Source organism: Haliaeetus leucocephalus, unplaced genomic scaffold, assembly GCF_000737465.1.
Source record: "Haliaeetus leucocephalus isolate CR32 unplaced genomic scaffold, Haliaeetus_leucocephalus-4.0 Scaffold897, whole genome shotgun sequence".
Lineage (NCBI taxonomy): Eukaryota > Metazoa > Chordata > Aves > Accipitriformes > Accipitridae > Haliaeetus > Haliaeetus leucocephalus.
Genome location: NW_010973333.1, coordinates 3,571,378 through 3,585,010, shown reverse-complemented (window position 1 = coordinate 3,585,010; position 13,633 = coordinate 3,571,378). Strand labels below are relative to the sequence as shown.

The 13,633-nt window shown below is 39.6% G+C and overlaps 2 protein-coding genes across 2 annotated transcripts in view; both read left to right on the top strand.

Moving 5' to 3' along the window:
* The first annotated feature begins 3,131 nt into the window (after window positions 1-3,131).
* On the top strand, window positions 3,132-12,397 carry SLC25A30 (solute carrier family 25, member 30). Its single transcript, XM_010583408.1, has 9 exons — window positions 3,132-3,203; window positions 4,727-4,874; window positions 5,581-5,675; window positions 5,957-6,042; window positions 7,312-7,407; window positions 8,284-8,408; window positions 9,504-9,639; window positions 10,590-10,670; window positions 11,459-12,397. Exons 1-9 carry the CDS (start codon window positions 3,140-3,142, stop codon window positions 11,498-11,500), a joined length of 873 nt encoding a protein of 290 aa, XP_010581710.1. The 5' UTR covers window positions 3,132-3,139; the 3' UTR covers window positions 11,501-12,397.
* A 951-nt stretch (window positions 12,398-13,348) lies between these two features.
* Window positions 13,349-13,633, top strand: part of COG3 (component of oligomeric golgi complex 3) — a 31,818-nt gene continuing 31,533 nt past the window's right edge. Inside the window, exon 1 of the mRNA XM_010583444.1 lies at window positions 13,349-13,447. Coding sequence (XP_010581746.1) covers window positions 13,349-13,447 — 99 coding nt within the window. The remainder of the gene's footprint in view (window positions 13,448-13,633) is intronic.

Here is a 13,633-nt window from a genome sequence, read left to right as displayed (position 1 = left end):
GCGGCGGTGGTGAGCGGGGAGGCGGCGGCTGGCTCCTCGGGTTGGCGGGGGGGAGTTCTCTTTCGCCCGGCCGGCGAGGCCGTCGTGGGCTCCGGCTCTTTCAGCAGATGGTCGCGCTGCTGAGGGGGGACGGGGAGTGCTGCAGGCAATCCCTGTAGTTGCGGAGGGGGGTTTTCACTGGCTTTCGTGCTTGTAAGGGAGCTGGTATCTTGCAGAAACTTGCCACGGAGGTTGCTAGCTTTAGTCCTGTGGGTTTTGGTTTTTTTTCAATTTATTTATTTCTGATGGTGCTTTGCTGCTTGAATACAAAGTCTGTAGCTGTGTGTCTGCAGTGTAATCCATGCAGTTAGAAAGTATTGCTTGGATAACTATCTTGTGTGTGCATGCTTATATTACAGGTAATAACTTTTTAGGACTAATGACTCATTTAGCGTAAGCCTTCTGTAACATTCAAGGGTCAAATCCATCTCAAATAGCTAAACCTACTGTAATGTGGAGTGTACAGTGTGCCTAGCGTACTCGCAATGTTGTTAACCAATAAAGAATTTGATATGTGACTTTTAAAGCCTGTTCTCTAACAGGGAAATACCTAAATATTTAAGTGATGCATTCTTTTATTGAACCTTGGCTTTTGATTTTATTTCAGTCACACTGCTAATTAAAAGCAATCAAACTTGCTTCTGACTTTTGCAAAGAGTTTGTGGATGCATTGCTCTACTAACCCCTAACCCAGTGTCCTTCAGGGGTAGCATCGCCTCTGTCATCTTAATGATGTTCGGGGAACAACAATGTATATTTGATAAGGCCCATTTCTTTCTAGTAGAATTGAAGACCTCAATTTATTCTATAATGAGGGCTGGACTTCATTTTTAAGTAGTCTGCCAATTGAATTGCCAGTTGCCAATGGAATTCTTCTAAGGAGATGCTTACTATTTTTATCAGTGCAGGGAAGAATTTCTGAGAAGAAGCAAAACAGGAATTCAGAAAACGAGACCGTAGAGGAGAAAAGGTGAAGTTGCTGATATGCCTTGGATTTTTTTTTTTTGAGGTAAGCTCTGCCACTCTGTTTTAATTTCTTCCTGTAAGTATGGAAAGCTAGAAGGAGGGATGCTAGGTAGAAGTAAGTGGAAGGATTCGGATGGTTAGCTTAGCCTAAATAGCAGGAAAGGAGACTAGTAAGCCTTTCAGAGTTACAAACCTCGATAGTGCTATGTGAGGCCTTTACCTTGGGATCTCTCAGAGGAACAGTGTGCTATAAAATTTCTGCATTAGGGTATCCTACACATATATCAAAACTTCAGCTAATATTAGTAAATCTGTGTATGAATTGAAAACTTTGTTTGGCTGTGCTTGCATACTTCTACATTGTGTCAGTGCCCCAGAATTGCATAGGAAAACTGAGTAGCCTTCCTTGCCTAGGCAGAGTGAAATACAAAACAAACAAAAGTACAGATATATATTTTAAGGGTTTTTTTCAGTGTCGTGGGATTTGTGATAGATGAATGTTTGTTTTGATGTGTTGAGGGGAAAAAAGTTAACTCTATTTTCATCTTTGATAAGTTTCTCAAAAGCAAAGATGCTGTGTGTGGCTGATTAGTGGGGAAACTGATCTTGGCTTTGTCTCCCTTAATTAAATGATCTGCCATTAATCACAGCAGGACAGGAATATGAGCGACTTGGAGCTGGAAGCGGCCAGCCTCTGGCACAGTGCTGTAGCCATGTAGCTCTGCTGCTTTCATATTGAAAAAGCTCGCATAGTCTGTGCCAGTGGGTCCTGATCTCTGTCTGTACTGTGCTCTTTTTGGCAACGTAGTGGGTGCCCTTACTTGCCTTTTCTTTGTGTGGGTTTTTTTTTTTACATCAGTGGTGTTCTCTGCAGTGGTCTAAAGAGTAAGATGGATTTCTGTGGGCTTATTTGTTGAGTATTTGAAATTGTGTGCTTTGAGCTCCTGGGGGTTTTTTATTGTATTGAGTGTCAGAAGACTGAAGACCCAGGTTAACTGCTTCCGAAGTAAAGATGACAAAAGGAAAACCAGGGCTGCAGCAACTATTTGGGCATGCTCAGTGTCTGCTACTTCTGTTAACTTCATTTGGATGCTGGATTATTGGCACTTCTAGAGGAAGTGGCCGAAGAATGTTTATCTTTACAAAAGGTGGTGCTAAGTAACTGGTGTATTGGCGATGTTTTCCAGCTGGGCAGTACAAATGAATAAACAAAATAACAGGGAATGGAAGTGCCAAGGGAAATAGTTTCAGGTGCAGTTATTCCACAAAATTAATTGGCAAAAAGATAACTGTAGAATCCAATGTTTAGGAGGATATTATAGAAAATGGGGAATGGAAAGTATTTATATTATGAGGAAGGGGAAAGATAAGCTGTGGAGAGACCTACCTGGCTTTGCAAAGGGCAATCTTGTGTGGGCTGGACTAGTCTGGTTTTGCAGTTCTTATCTCTTTTCTAAGATAATTGGATTACTTTAGCATTTTGCAAAGCATATGCCATAGTTAATTATGATTTGCGGCCACTTTGACAAATTCACTCAATTGACCTCTAAGTTAGAGCAGCCTTTTTCACTGTAAAAGGCCTTAGGCACCTGATTATACTATTTCCATATAACATTCACAAGGATGAATATTGTGAACAGTGGTAGCAGAAATAGGCCTTAAAGTATGTGCCTCTATTTTCTGTACAGGTATACCAGCCCATGTTAATGTTGATGGGGGGGGCGGCGGGGCAGGACACAGAAGTTTGGTAATGACTGTCCTAAAGTTCCATTTGATTGCAGGGTGTAGTCAAAGTAATTCAGCTTGGTAAGAATCATTGGAGGCTATTCACTGCAGTGCTCCTTAAAATCATGCCTGGGAGACAAACTACGTTAACCTTGCATGCTGATGATAGCGGTGGCCCAAATATGTAGTGGAGACATTGATTTGAACCCAGATGCCTTTGTGCAGTATTACTGACTGACTTCTGATTGTCAAAGATATTAAATGCTTTTACCCTTAGCAGGTTTGGAAGGTCCATCTTAAATGGACAAGGCACAAAGTTTTATTAAATGTTAGCATGTATAAATATATAACAGATGTAGTTATAGAAGCATTAAATCATTGTCTTATTTCACAGAAAGAAAAATCAATAATGTCAGCACTAAACTGGAAGCCCTTTATCTATGGAGGTTTAGCATCAATCACTGCAGAATGTGGTAAGGTTTTCCTTTAACTGTTCACATGATTTCTTTTACCCAGAAAATCCCTTCCAAAACAAGCTTGGTTCCATGCTGTCTGTGACACAGTAGCATATGGTGGTCTACAGAATAGGAGTTTTTTTTCTTTAATGCTGACTGAAGAGTTGCTCAGGACTCTGTTACAATGTCAGAACACTTCTGTCTGTAAACTGATGTCCCATATAAGTCTTTGGTTTTTTTGTTGGTTGTTGTGGTTTTTTTTAGTGTGGGTTTTGTGGTTTTTTTTGGGGGGGTTGTTTTTTGGTTTTTGTTTTTTTTATGAACTTTGCCTTTGGATTCTGGTATTTGCTGTTTGTTGATGTGTTCCTAGACAGTGGTCATAAGTATACACAGCTTTTGTTTTTCTCTCATAGACAAGTTAAGCTCAGCTTGTAAAATTTTTCTTTTTTCTCAGTAGCTGTGTTGCAGTTTAAATTCTCTTTTCTTGAATGCAAGTGGCTGATTAGATTTGAACACTTAGATTCAGTTAGCGTGCAACATGGAATAATTGCTATAGTGAGATGGTGTATCTGATGTTTTAGTGCCTACTCTAAAGACAAACCTAAAATACTAACATCCTTTTAAAGTCTTACCTGAAATGCATGTACATGACTATAAAGGACATCTGTTTTTTCATAGTAGCAGAGCGTAGTCTGACATGGTGGGCTTGCATGTGAAGTCTGTCTAATAACATAGATGTAGTATAAAATTACACTTAAAACTATTTTGTTTTTCTATTCTACCTTCTCATATGAATCCTGTTAAAACTTGAGTTTGAAACCTCTCTTCTATGACTTGACTTAACATGGTCAATAATACCAAAAGCTTTGTGTGGAAGACAAGCAATTCATAAAAGCCTTGCTTGTCTGGTAAATTGTGTTAGAACAGATGTAGTTAATACTGACTGCTGTTAGTGTTTAGGTGAGTATTGAATGTTGAGCTGGTCTGTTTTCTAAAGATAAGGTCTGGAAGAATAATCTTTCTGAACCCTTTCATAAAGGGAGGATGGAGAGTATGAACTTGACATAGCAGTAGGCTACGGAAAGTAGTAACAGAAATGGATACTGCTGCTACTGCTTTTTTAGATTCTAGACTTGAATCTGTATAGCTTGTCCTATGGGATTTCTTTCTTTGCTTTCAAAGAAATGCTCTTCGAAGATGTTGGTAGAATACACACCCAAACTCTACTTGATTGTGATTGCAGAGTCCTGTTCAGTGTGGCTGTCTACAACCAGGCAATACCATGTTGCCTGAAAATATAGTGGATGCAAAATGTAAACATGAGAAGTAGGTAGGGCTTCTGACAAGCTTTTAGAAGCAGCAGGGTGATATAAAATGAACCACTGGTTTAGAAGAAAGTCTTGGTAAGGGAGACTTTCTTCCCTGGGAGTGTTTTTATATGTTTTAGTATATAATGAACACTGTTGTTTCTTATATCATGTTCTTTGTTGTCTTTGGTTAGGTAAGTACTTGATTAATTTTCTCTCTGATTTTTCTTCAAGGTACTTTCCCCATTGATCTGACCAAAACACGTCTGCAGGTTCAAGGTCAAGTTAATGATGCCAAATATAAAGAGATACGCTACCGTGGAATGGTGCATGCGCTAGTCAGAATATGCAGAGAAGAAGGATTGAAAGCCTTATACTCTGGGTAAAATTAACTGACTTGCAGTAATGGTTTATGAACAGTATATTGATAAGTATAAGCCCATAGAGTGTGAATTCCTGGGCCTCTGATTTACAAGGTGTTTGGTTAGCTTCAATTAATCTGGAAGTTGATTGCTTCAGTCTTTGCACTCTGCAATAGCATTTCATGTTTTCTAAAAAAAACTTGAAAAAAAACCCCAGCTAAGCCTAAAGTTATTCTATACCATGCTGCTATGGCTGTTCTGTTTCAGAAGAAAAACTGAATTAACCTTTGTGTATAAATGGCATACTTATCTTTAAAACATGCAGGATGGTGGGGGAAAGATGTAATCTGCAGATTATGTTTCAGACAAGCTTGCCAGTTACAGATCACAAGTTGAGGTATGCTCTAATAATAATCCTTCCACAGTTTATTCATGTTCTTGCAGGCTTTAGTTAAAAAAAACAACACCCAAACAACAACAACAATAATTCCCCCCTCCCCACCCCCAAAAAAAACCAACCACCCAACCGAAAACAAAAACAACCCCAACCCAAAACAAAAACCAGGAGAGCTTGTTTCGTCTATAGTGAATTTAAATTGTTGATTTAAATGAACAAACCTTCCTCTGGTAGGTATCTTGTGTTCAGTCTCTCCTGCTCTAAAAAGTATTTGCTAATCAGTCTTTTGCAATTTTGAGCATAAATATTATCACTGCCTATTTTTACAGGATTGCACCTGCAATGTTACGGCAAGCTTCATATGGAACTATAAAAATAGGCACTTACCAGAGCTTTAAAAGAATGTTTGTTGAGCATCCAGAAGGTGAGTGGGTTTTTTCAATTTAATTGAGGACTGTTTTGCTTGAAGCTGGTTGTTTCCATTTCATATCTTACTGTAGTGGTTTGAACCAAGGCTACTGCTAAGACATTCCTTGTACCAATTACAGCAAAGTGAGTCGGCAAGGAAAACTTGTCAGAGCAGTTTTTAAGGCTTCTGTAATTGGCACTCTCTCTGGTTAAAGAAGGGGTGGCATCATCCTGCCCTTAGGCATATTAAGCTTTGTAAATCTGCAGCTAAACTCTTTTTCTTTGTTTATGGAATAGATGAAACCCTGATGATAAATGTTCTATGTGGCATTCTTTCGGGAGTAATCTCATCATCTATTGCTAACCCTACAGATGTCTTAAAGGTAATTATGTGTTACGTAGACTTTGTCCTTGGTTTTTGTCCTCTCCTTGAGGAAATGCAGAATCTCCTGATGAATATAGGATTTGTTGTTTTGTAACCCTATTTATTCTCATCTCAACTTTTAAAAATCAGTAATGTCCTGAATTCTTGGAATGGCCTTCTGGTCTATACTGATTATTTGGAAGTATGCACCAGGAAACTGATGGCTGGGGAGGTAGTTGGATCCATATAGCTTTTTCTGGGGGTGGGGAGAGAATAATTTAAGATGACTCTTTTTAACTTCCATGCTGTAGTGTTTGTGTGGAAGCCACACTGTATATTTCATCTATACTTTTTGGTAACACTTGCACTAGGATGCTTCTAGAGCTCAAAATAGGTGAAGATCAATTCAGAGGCAAGAGTTTCAGTGAGTGCTACTTGTACTGTGTGATTCTCTAATCCTGTAGAGAGGCTTTGCAATCCAGTGTCCCATGGAAAAAGTGTTCCAGCATCAGTCAAAGTGAATTGGTGAAGGATCACCTCTTTAAGAAGCTGTTAGCTTAATGATAGTCAATGACCTCCTTTTCCAGTTATTTAGAAGGGTTGATGGTATTTAACTTGCAAAACTGTAGCATGTAACTTACATGACTGCCTCTAATGAAAAATTCAAGAAAACTCTTTCTGTTCTTCTAAAACTACTAAAATCTTTATGCTTCATAGGGCTAGTGTGGTTATGTAGAGGCATTTCAAATATAAGCTTCTATTTCAAGTGTAGCTTCAATTAGTTATTTCCCAAAATTATGTCCCCGTACCAACTTGCCTGTCACCAAACTTGTATTTGGTGATTACCATGGCAGGTTCCCAAGGACATTCTTGGGAAGTACTCAAGGTCAAAGACCATGGATCTCACTAGCTGAAACATTAATCTTTTTAACCTTTCATTTTCACATGTTCCTGTGAGAACACTGTGAAGAACATCCTGCAGAACCCATCTGTCAGTCTAATCTAAATGGAGTAGCGTACAAATACAGAAATAGAAGTGACTTAATGCAGTTAAGAACTACACCACGTACTCGTTCAAAATTAGCAGCTGCATTTGGATAGTTAAGGCGCTTCGAAAGATTGCATCATGGTTATGATAATGTCAGCTCTTAATCTGTAGTCAAACAGAAGTTGACTTTACTACCTAAAAGATTGTAACTTCAAATGTTAATGAAACTGTATTAAACTATTATGGGTTGTATGTTTGAAAAGTATTTATTTTCTAATTTTATCTTCAAATGAATTTCAGATCAGAATGCAAGCCCAAGGTAGTGTGATTCAAGGAGGAATGATGGGCAACTTCATACAGATTTACCAAAAGGAAGGCACTAAAGGATTATGGAAGGTAAGTTTTTTTTGAACTATATTCTACGCTTCAAGTACGCTTTCTTGCTCAACTGAATTTCACGTACTTCTACAGTATTCTCAGCCAAAATACGGAGAAGTCAGTAGCTAATATGTGTGTAATTTGTCATGACTACTTCACTGCTGGTGTCTCAGTGCATTTTGACAAAGAGTTACTGCCACTGTTACGTTCAAGGATTCGCCACTTTTTAAAAAAAAGGGAAACAAATGGAAGCTTAAATTATGGTGACTGGCTCTAGGATCAGTTCAGCAACCCTTTGCAAGGCACTTCTCTGTCTGCTCTGTTCTTTTTAAAAGATACCTTTACTTCCAAATGTTCTTTAGTGTATTAATGAACATCCCCTCTAGCTCAGGAATTCTTGTACTCAGTCTTGTACGTTGTCTCTTATGCCAGTTACAGTCAGTGACTGTAATAACTGAAGACCAAGAATGGACAATTGTTCTGAAACAGCTGGAAAATAGAAATGCTTTTCTATTGATGTGCTTTTCTCTGCAAAGTTTCTTGATTTCCATTTTTTCTGTTCGTCTTCCTTTGTCAGTTTTTCAGTTAGCAGTGAGGGGAGCCAGTATCACCTGGTTGTTGAGGTCTTAGCTGACTGTTGATGTAAGAATTCAGATGTTAAGCAGAGATGGGATGGCATAAAGGAACTGAAATTGCCATTCAGTGTGGAAAAGTGATTTTGAATTTGCATTTTTGGAGCACATATGCGTAAGACTTTTACTAATTAGTCTTATTTGAATTTACAATGTTCTTAACGCATTCGTGGTGTGTTGCTTTGTATTGTAAAAGCTAGGTTTTTCTGATGGTGCACAAAAGTTCAATTTTAAATTTCAACTATATCCTTTCTTCTGACAGGGAGTATCACTGACAGCGCAGAGAGCTGCTATTGTTGTTGGAGTGGAACTGCCAGTGTATGACCTTACCAAGAAGCACATAATTATGTCTGGATTTATGGGAGATACAGTATATACTCACTTCCTGTAAGTTTGAATAATGATAACTGTTTGCATAGCTCATCATTGGTTAGTTCTCATTATGAGGGATTTTTCTGTAATTATTCTAGATGTAAATATACTTCTGATGTGTTTATACTTTTTAATGCAATAGCATCTCAACTGGTAGCACATGGCATGGAAGCTAATTTTATGTAGGACTTGGATTTAACTTTCTTTTGAATATAGAATTTTGTTTTGTGGATGGTCTGAGTCATTCAGCTTTGCAAATTGAGGTTAGAGGAAAGTTCCAATCAAATATTTGCTATTTTCAGAGGCACAAACGTTTCTTCAGGTATACCAAAATTGTATGTAAGGGCTGTATATCAAATCTTCAAAATGATGCTTTATAGTAAATAAAAATAATTTTTCACATGTATTAGCTGGTGTAACTGTGGTTTAACCCCAGCCAGGAACTAAGCACCATGCAGCTGCTCACTCACTTTTTCCCCCACCCAGCAGGATGGGGGAGAAAATTGGGAAGAGAAGTGAAACTCATGGGTTGAGTTAAGAACAGTTTAATAGAACAGAAAAGAAGAAACTACTTTTGATAATGATAACACTAATAAAATGGCAACAGTAATAATAAAAGGATCGGAATATACAAATGATGCGCAGTGCAATTGCTCACCACCCGCTGATTGACGCCCAGTTAGTCCCTGAGTGGCGATCCCCCCACTCCCCCCAGTTTATATACTGGACGTGACATCCCATGGTATGGAATACCCCTTTGGCCAGTTTGGGTCAGCTGTCCTGGCTGTGTCCCCTCCCAAATGCTTGTGCCCCTCCAGCCTTCTTGCTGGCTGGGCATGAGAAGCTGAAAAATCCTTGACTTAGTCTAAACATTACTTAACACACTGATGTTTTCAGTTGTTGCTATCAACATTCTTCTCATACTGAACCCAAACCATAGCACTGTACCAGCTACTAGGAAGACAACTCTCTCCCAGCTGAAACCAGGACAGTTCCTTTTAACTAAAAGCAGTAGTCACTCATTATTACTGTATGTTCTCTGGGGAGGGGGAATTCTTGTGCACCTTTAAATGTGCTAGGTCAAATTGCATTAAACCTTTCTTTTATTAGCTCAAGTTTTACTTGTGGATTAGCTGGAGCTGTTGCATCCAACCCAATTGATGTTGTGAGAACACGCATGATGAATCAGAGAAGCCAACATGGAGGACCCTCAAACTATAAGGGTACTTTGGATTGCTTGTTACAAGTAAGTAGTTCATGTATCAGCATAAGTAGAAACTGGTGCCATCAAGCAGTGATTTTGGAACAATTTGAGGTTCTACACCAAGTTACCTGGATTAACTTTTAAGGAAACTTAAATGTGCTTTTTGCCCTTATGCTCAGAAGGACTGTACTGCCAGTAATGCAGTTGGTGTGAAAATTATCTACTGTCTTGACAGAAGGGCAGGAAGAAAGTTAGCTTGTGCTGCAGGCACTTACTTCCTTTTGGTACTTGGATGAGTAGACTAAGTCTCTCAGCAGCACTGTCTCTTACTTAACTTTTTATGATGTTAGGATATTGATAGGAAACGGTAATTTCATAGGTCAGTTCTTAAAGAACAGCATCTTCCAGGGCAGATGCTTTTCTCTGTTGCTTACTGCATAATAGGAAGCCTAGTACAGCCAAAGGCAATGTCAGTCTCTGATTTTGGCTTGGTTTCTTCAATCCTAAATTGGGTATGAGGTAGGAGCATGATGGCCTTTTACATGGGGAATAGTGGGTAGGAAGCTGCTGTTGACTGAACAGTCCAGTTTAACAGTCCAAGTCACACTGTCCAGTGCAATTTTGTGAAGTCCATAAAGCAAACTGAAAAATTTCAAGGGGATGCCTAACATGAACTGCAGGTTTACATGCTGCTCTCTGCAAGGTTTTTGAAAATAAACAAGTCCAGGAATGCAATTAGGATGAATCTGGGTTGGGTACTAAATGACATGGACTATGTCTTTACCTGCCAGGTAATGATGCAGGCATTACTAATCTTGGCTTTATCTAGTGAAACGTGTCCTTGTCCCATCATATAATATATTTAAATCAAGGTTACAGCACTAAGTAGTCCCCTTCAGTGGTATAGAATCTTGTTAGCTGAGCTGCTCTTTAGATTTCTCACTAATAAAGAATTACATAAGTGTGTTCTTGCGGTGTGTTTTTTTTTCCAGACATGGAAGAATGAAGGCTTTTTTGCTCTGTATAAAGGGTTTTGGCCAAACTGGTTAAGACTTGGTCCTTGGAATATCATTGTATCCTTTTTCAAAGGTGTGCAAAACTATTAAGCTAGCCATACAACAGCAAGTACTGACAGACAGTTTCACAGAGTGCTCTGTGGAAAGTGTCATGTCAGCACAAATATTCCCATTTTATAAATGGAACATGGTGTAGTTGACCACTTTCTTGTCAACTGCTGCTAGTCAGATTGAATTTGTGATTCACACAGTGAATATTAGAATGTCATCTTGCAAAACACTTTTCTGTTCCTCCAATTTCATACCTGTCCATTTCCTTAGTTTGGAGCCTAGTTTTAAATGAAATTGACCAGATGAGTTAGAAATGGGGGCTACTTCTAGAACTAGGGAAACTGCTGGCAGTTAGCCATGAAGTCTTTTTCTATTTATCTTAGTCTCACACAACTTGGTTTGTGTTTCAAGAGCCAGCTGATTGGAACCCTGGGAAGTGGGTTGGTAGTAATTTTTTTTTTTATCATGAGCAAATCTACTTTAGCTTATCAAAGCTAAGTGAGTGAAGTCTCTGAGGGCTTTTGTAGTACTCTCCTGTCAGTCCTGTGTTTAAGATCCTGAGGAACAGGGATGGGAATGCAGGTGGCATCACCAGCCTTAAAGCTTTTGATGTACACGAGTGCCCTGAAGCAAGTTTTACTGTTCTGCATAACAAAAATGGTCAACCAGCACCATTACATAGGAGGGAACTAAGAAGAGCAAAATTTCACACAGATGCTGCTGTCCTTTAGAAGTGAAGTGACCATTTTGCACTGCGTGAACAGGAAACAGTTTTCCTTAATCAGCTGTTGCAGTTCTTTTTGACATATGAACAGCTGAAGAAATTAGACTGCTGACATGCTGAACTGTATACTGATTTCTGTTAATGTACAGTTTGAGTTCAGAGCAACTTGTAAGTTACCCTGAGTATCTGCTCTTTATTGTCTGAGATGCTGGCCAAAGGAAGAGGTCATTACAAGACTGTCGTGAATGAGAACAACCTGGAAGTGATTTCAAGGCAAACTGGCTCCTGTAACAATGGCTTGCTCACATGATTCAGTGGATGCTGTGCAGTATTTTCTAGACTGAACCAAATGTGGGGGAATACCTTCTGTCAACTGTTTTAAGTTGTCTTGAATGTGAAGATGTGTAGTGCAACTTTATGCTGTTGAGACTCAGATGCATGGTGTTTAGAGGTGTAAGAGACAGAGAACAATCTTTCTGTAAAGGAAGATAGGTAGTTCCAAGGAGGTGGGCTTCTCCTGTTTTCAGATGCATATACAATTTGACTGTAATAGCTTCTAATGAACTGAAAGTGTCACATGACATCTTTGCAGGCTTTCAGTTCAGCAAAATACCTGTTGCAATACAAAAATCTGCTTCTGGTTTTGGAGCTTTCCTGTGATCCAAGTCCTTAGAAGTCTGCATAATTTGCTGGGAATTACCCAGCTTCATTTGAAAGTGTGGTTGCTGCAGTTGTCAGTTTTGCGTAGCTTGAGGAAAGTTTTTTCCAATGTATCATTCTTGATTTTTGCCATAAGTGATTCTTCAGCATATTCATATGTAAATTGCAAGTAGGAATGATGTTCAAACAAGTCCATGCTCATCTGCCTGTCTTGCAGAGAAACTTCCCATGCTTCTTCCATTGTTGGGAAGAACTACCTGTAATGGTTACTGGCTGTTACGTGTCATCTGAAAGATGCAAGTTTTATCCTGAGCAGCTCAGGCTGTGTCACGTAGGTGCCTGTGTGAAAAGAACCAAGCCCCTCCAAAGGTTATGTCCTCTATAAAGGCTGTTTTCCTCCTTTAAAAAGACACCAAACCCAGAACTATGGGGCAGTCTCATATAGCAGACAGGCCCAGGTTGCTGTTACATGCAGGGAAACACTTTGTATAGAAATCAACTTCAAGTTTCTTTAAGCATTACTTTTTAGTGAAATGTATACCAAAACTTCAGGGCCATTATCTAAAGTTACATCAAGGTTCTTATTAAATGCTGTTGTTGAATTCCAGGAAAGGCAGCGGGTGAGATGCAAGTCATAGAGTGGTCCTTCTGTGTTCACTGAGGGTGGCAAAGCAGGATGCGTAGCTCTGCATTTTTGTGGCATTGTGTTAATCTCTTAAATGTTTTTGGTTAATCATGCATTCCACTTAAATGTCACTGTGATTTCAAAATTGCTATAATCACTTAAGACTACTGATTTTGAGTTCACAAATGGATTTTTAAATGCACAAGGCACTTTCTTTCCTAAGGCACAATGTTTTTCTATGTATATGGGTATGCTTATGTGCAGCGTTTTTCCTTACAGGTGTTTCTATGCATTAATAGAAGTATTTGTAAATATTTTTTGTACACTGTGTAAACTAAGTGTATGTTTTACATTTTTTAAGCTTATTAAAAGTTTTAAAATCCTTACGTAGTGACTCTGAACTGCTTTAAGTTTCAAGGTAGGGGAAGAGGGGCGAGTTTCCAAATACTGCAAGGTGATTGAAGAAGGAAAGCCGTTGCTGGCATTGAACTGTATGATGTTGGTTATTTAGGCAAGGTGGACTGAAGTTGTAGTTAAAAGCTTATGTTTCTGTATCTTACTACCCCAGTAACAGGTGTTAAGCACATGTATGCGGCTCTGAGGGGATGAGGAACGGGGCGGGAGCGTGCCCCACCAGTTCCTCCGTGGGGGAAGCCGGAGGGGCACTGGTGGACGATGTGGAGTGTGAAACGGACTGCCAAGCAGGGAGGGAGTGGGAGTTCGGGATCTGAGGTGGAGGCGGCTGCCGCAGCGAACACCCGCCTCCCTCCAGCGGTTTTCCGAACTCTCGGAATTCAGACGTGCCTTAGGATTTAGTTTAATGGCAAAAGACTCGGTTTTGGTAAGCGTAACAGCCCACCCGAGGTCCCGAAGGCCGGTTTCCACGGGGAACCGCGAACTCTGCGGCACGGTGGGGAAGGCAGCTCCGGTGCCCGCCGTCAAAATGGCGGGCCGCCGCCC

Excerpts from the sequence above, each read along its gene's own strand:
- SLC25A30 (XM_010583408.1), top strand. The coding sequence starts at position 3,140 with ATGTCAGCACTAAACTGGAAGCCCTTTATCTATGGAGGTTTAGCATCA. Across the intron at positions 6,043-7,311 it reads ACCCTACAGATGTCTTAAAG|ATCAGAATGCAAGCCCAAGG; the intron begins GTAATTATGTGT and ends AATGAATTTCAG. Across the intron at positions 7,408-8,283 it reads GCACTAAAGGATTATGGAAG|GGAGTATCACTGACAGCGCA; the intron begins GTAAGTTTTTTT and ends TTCTTCTGACAG.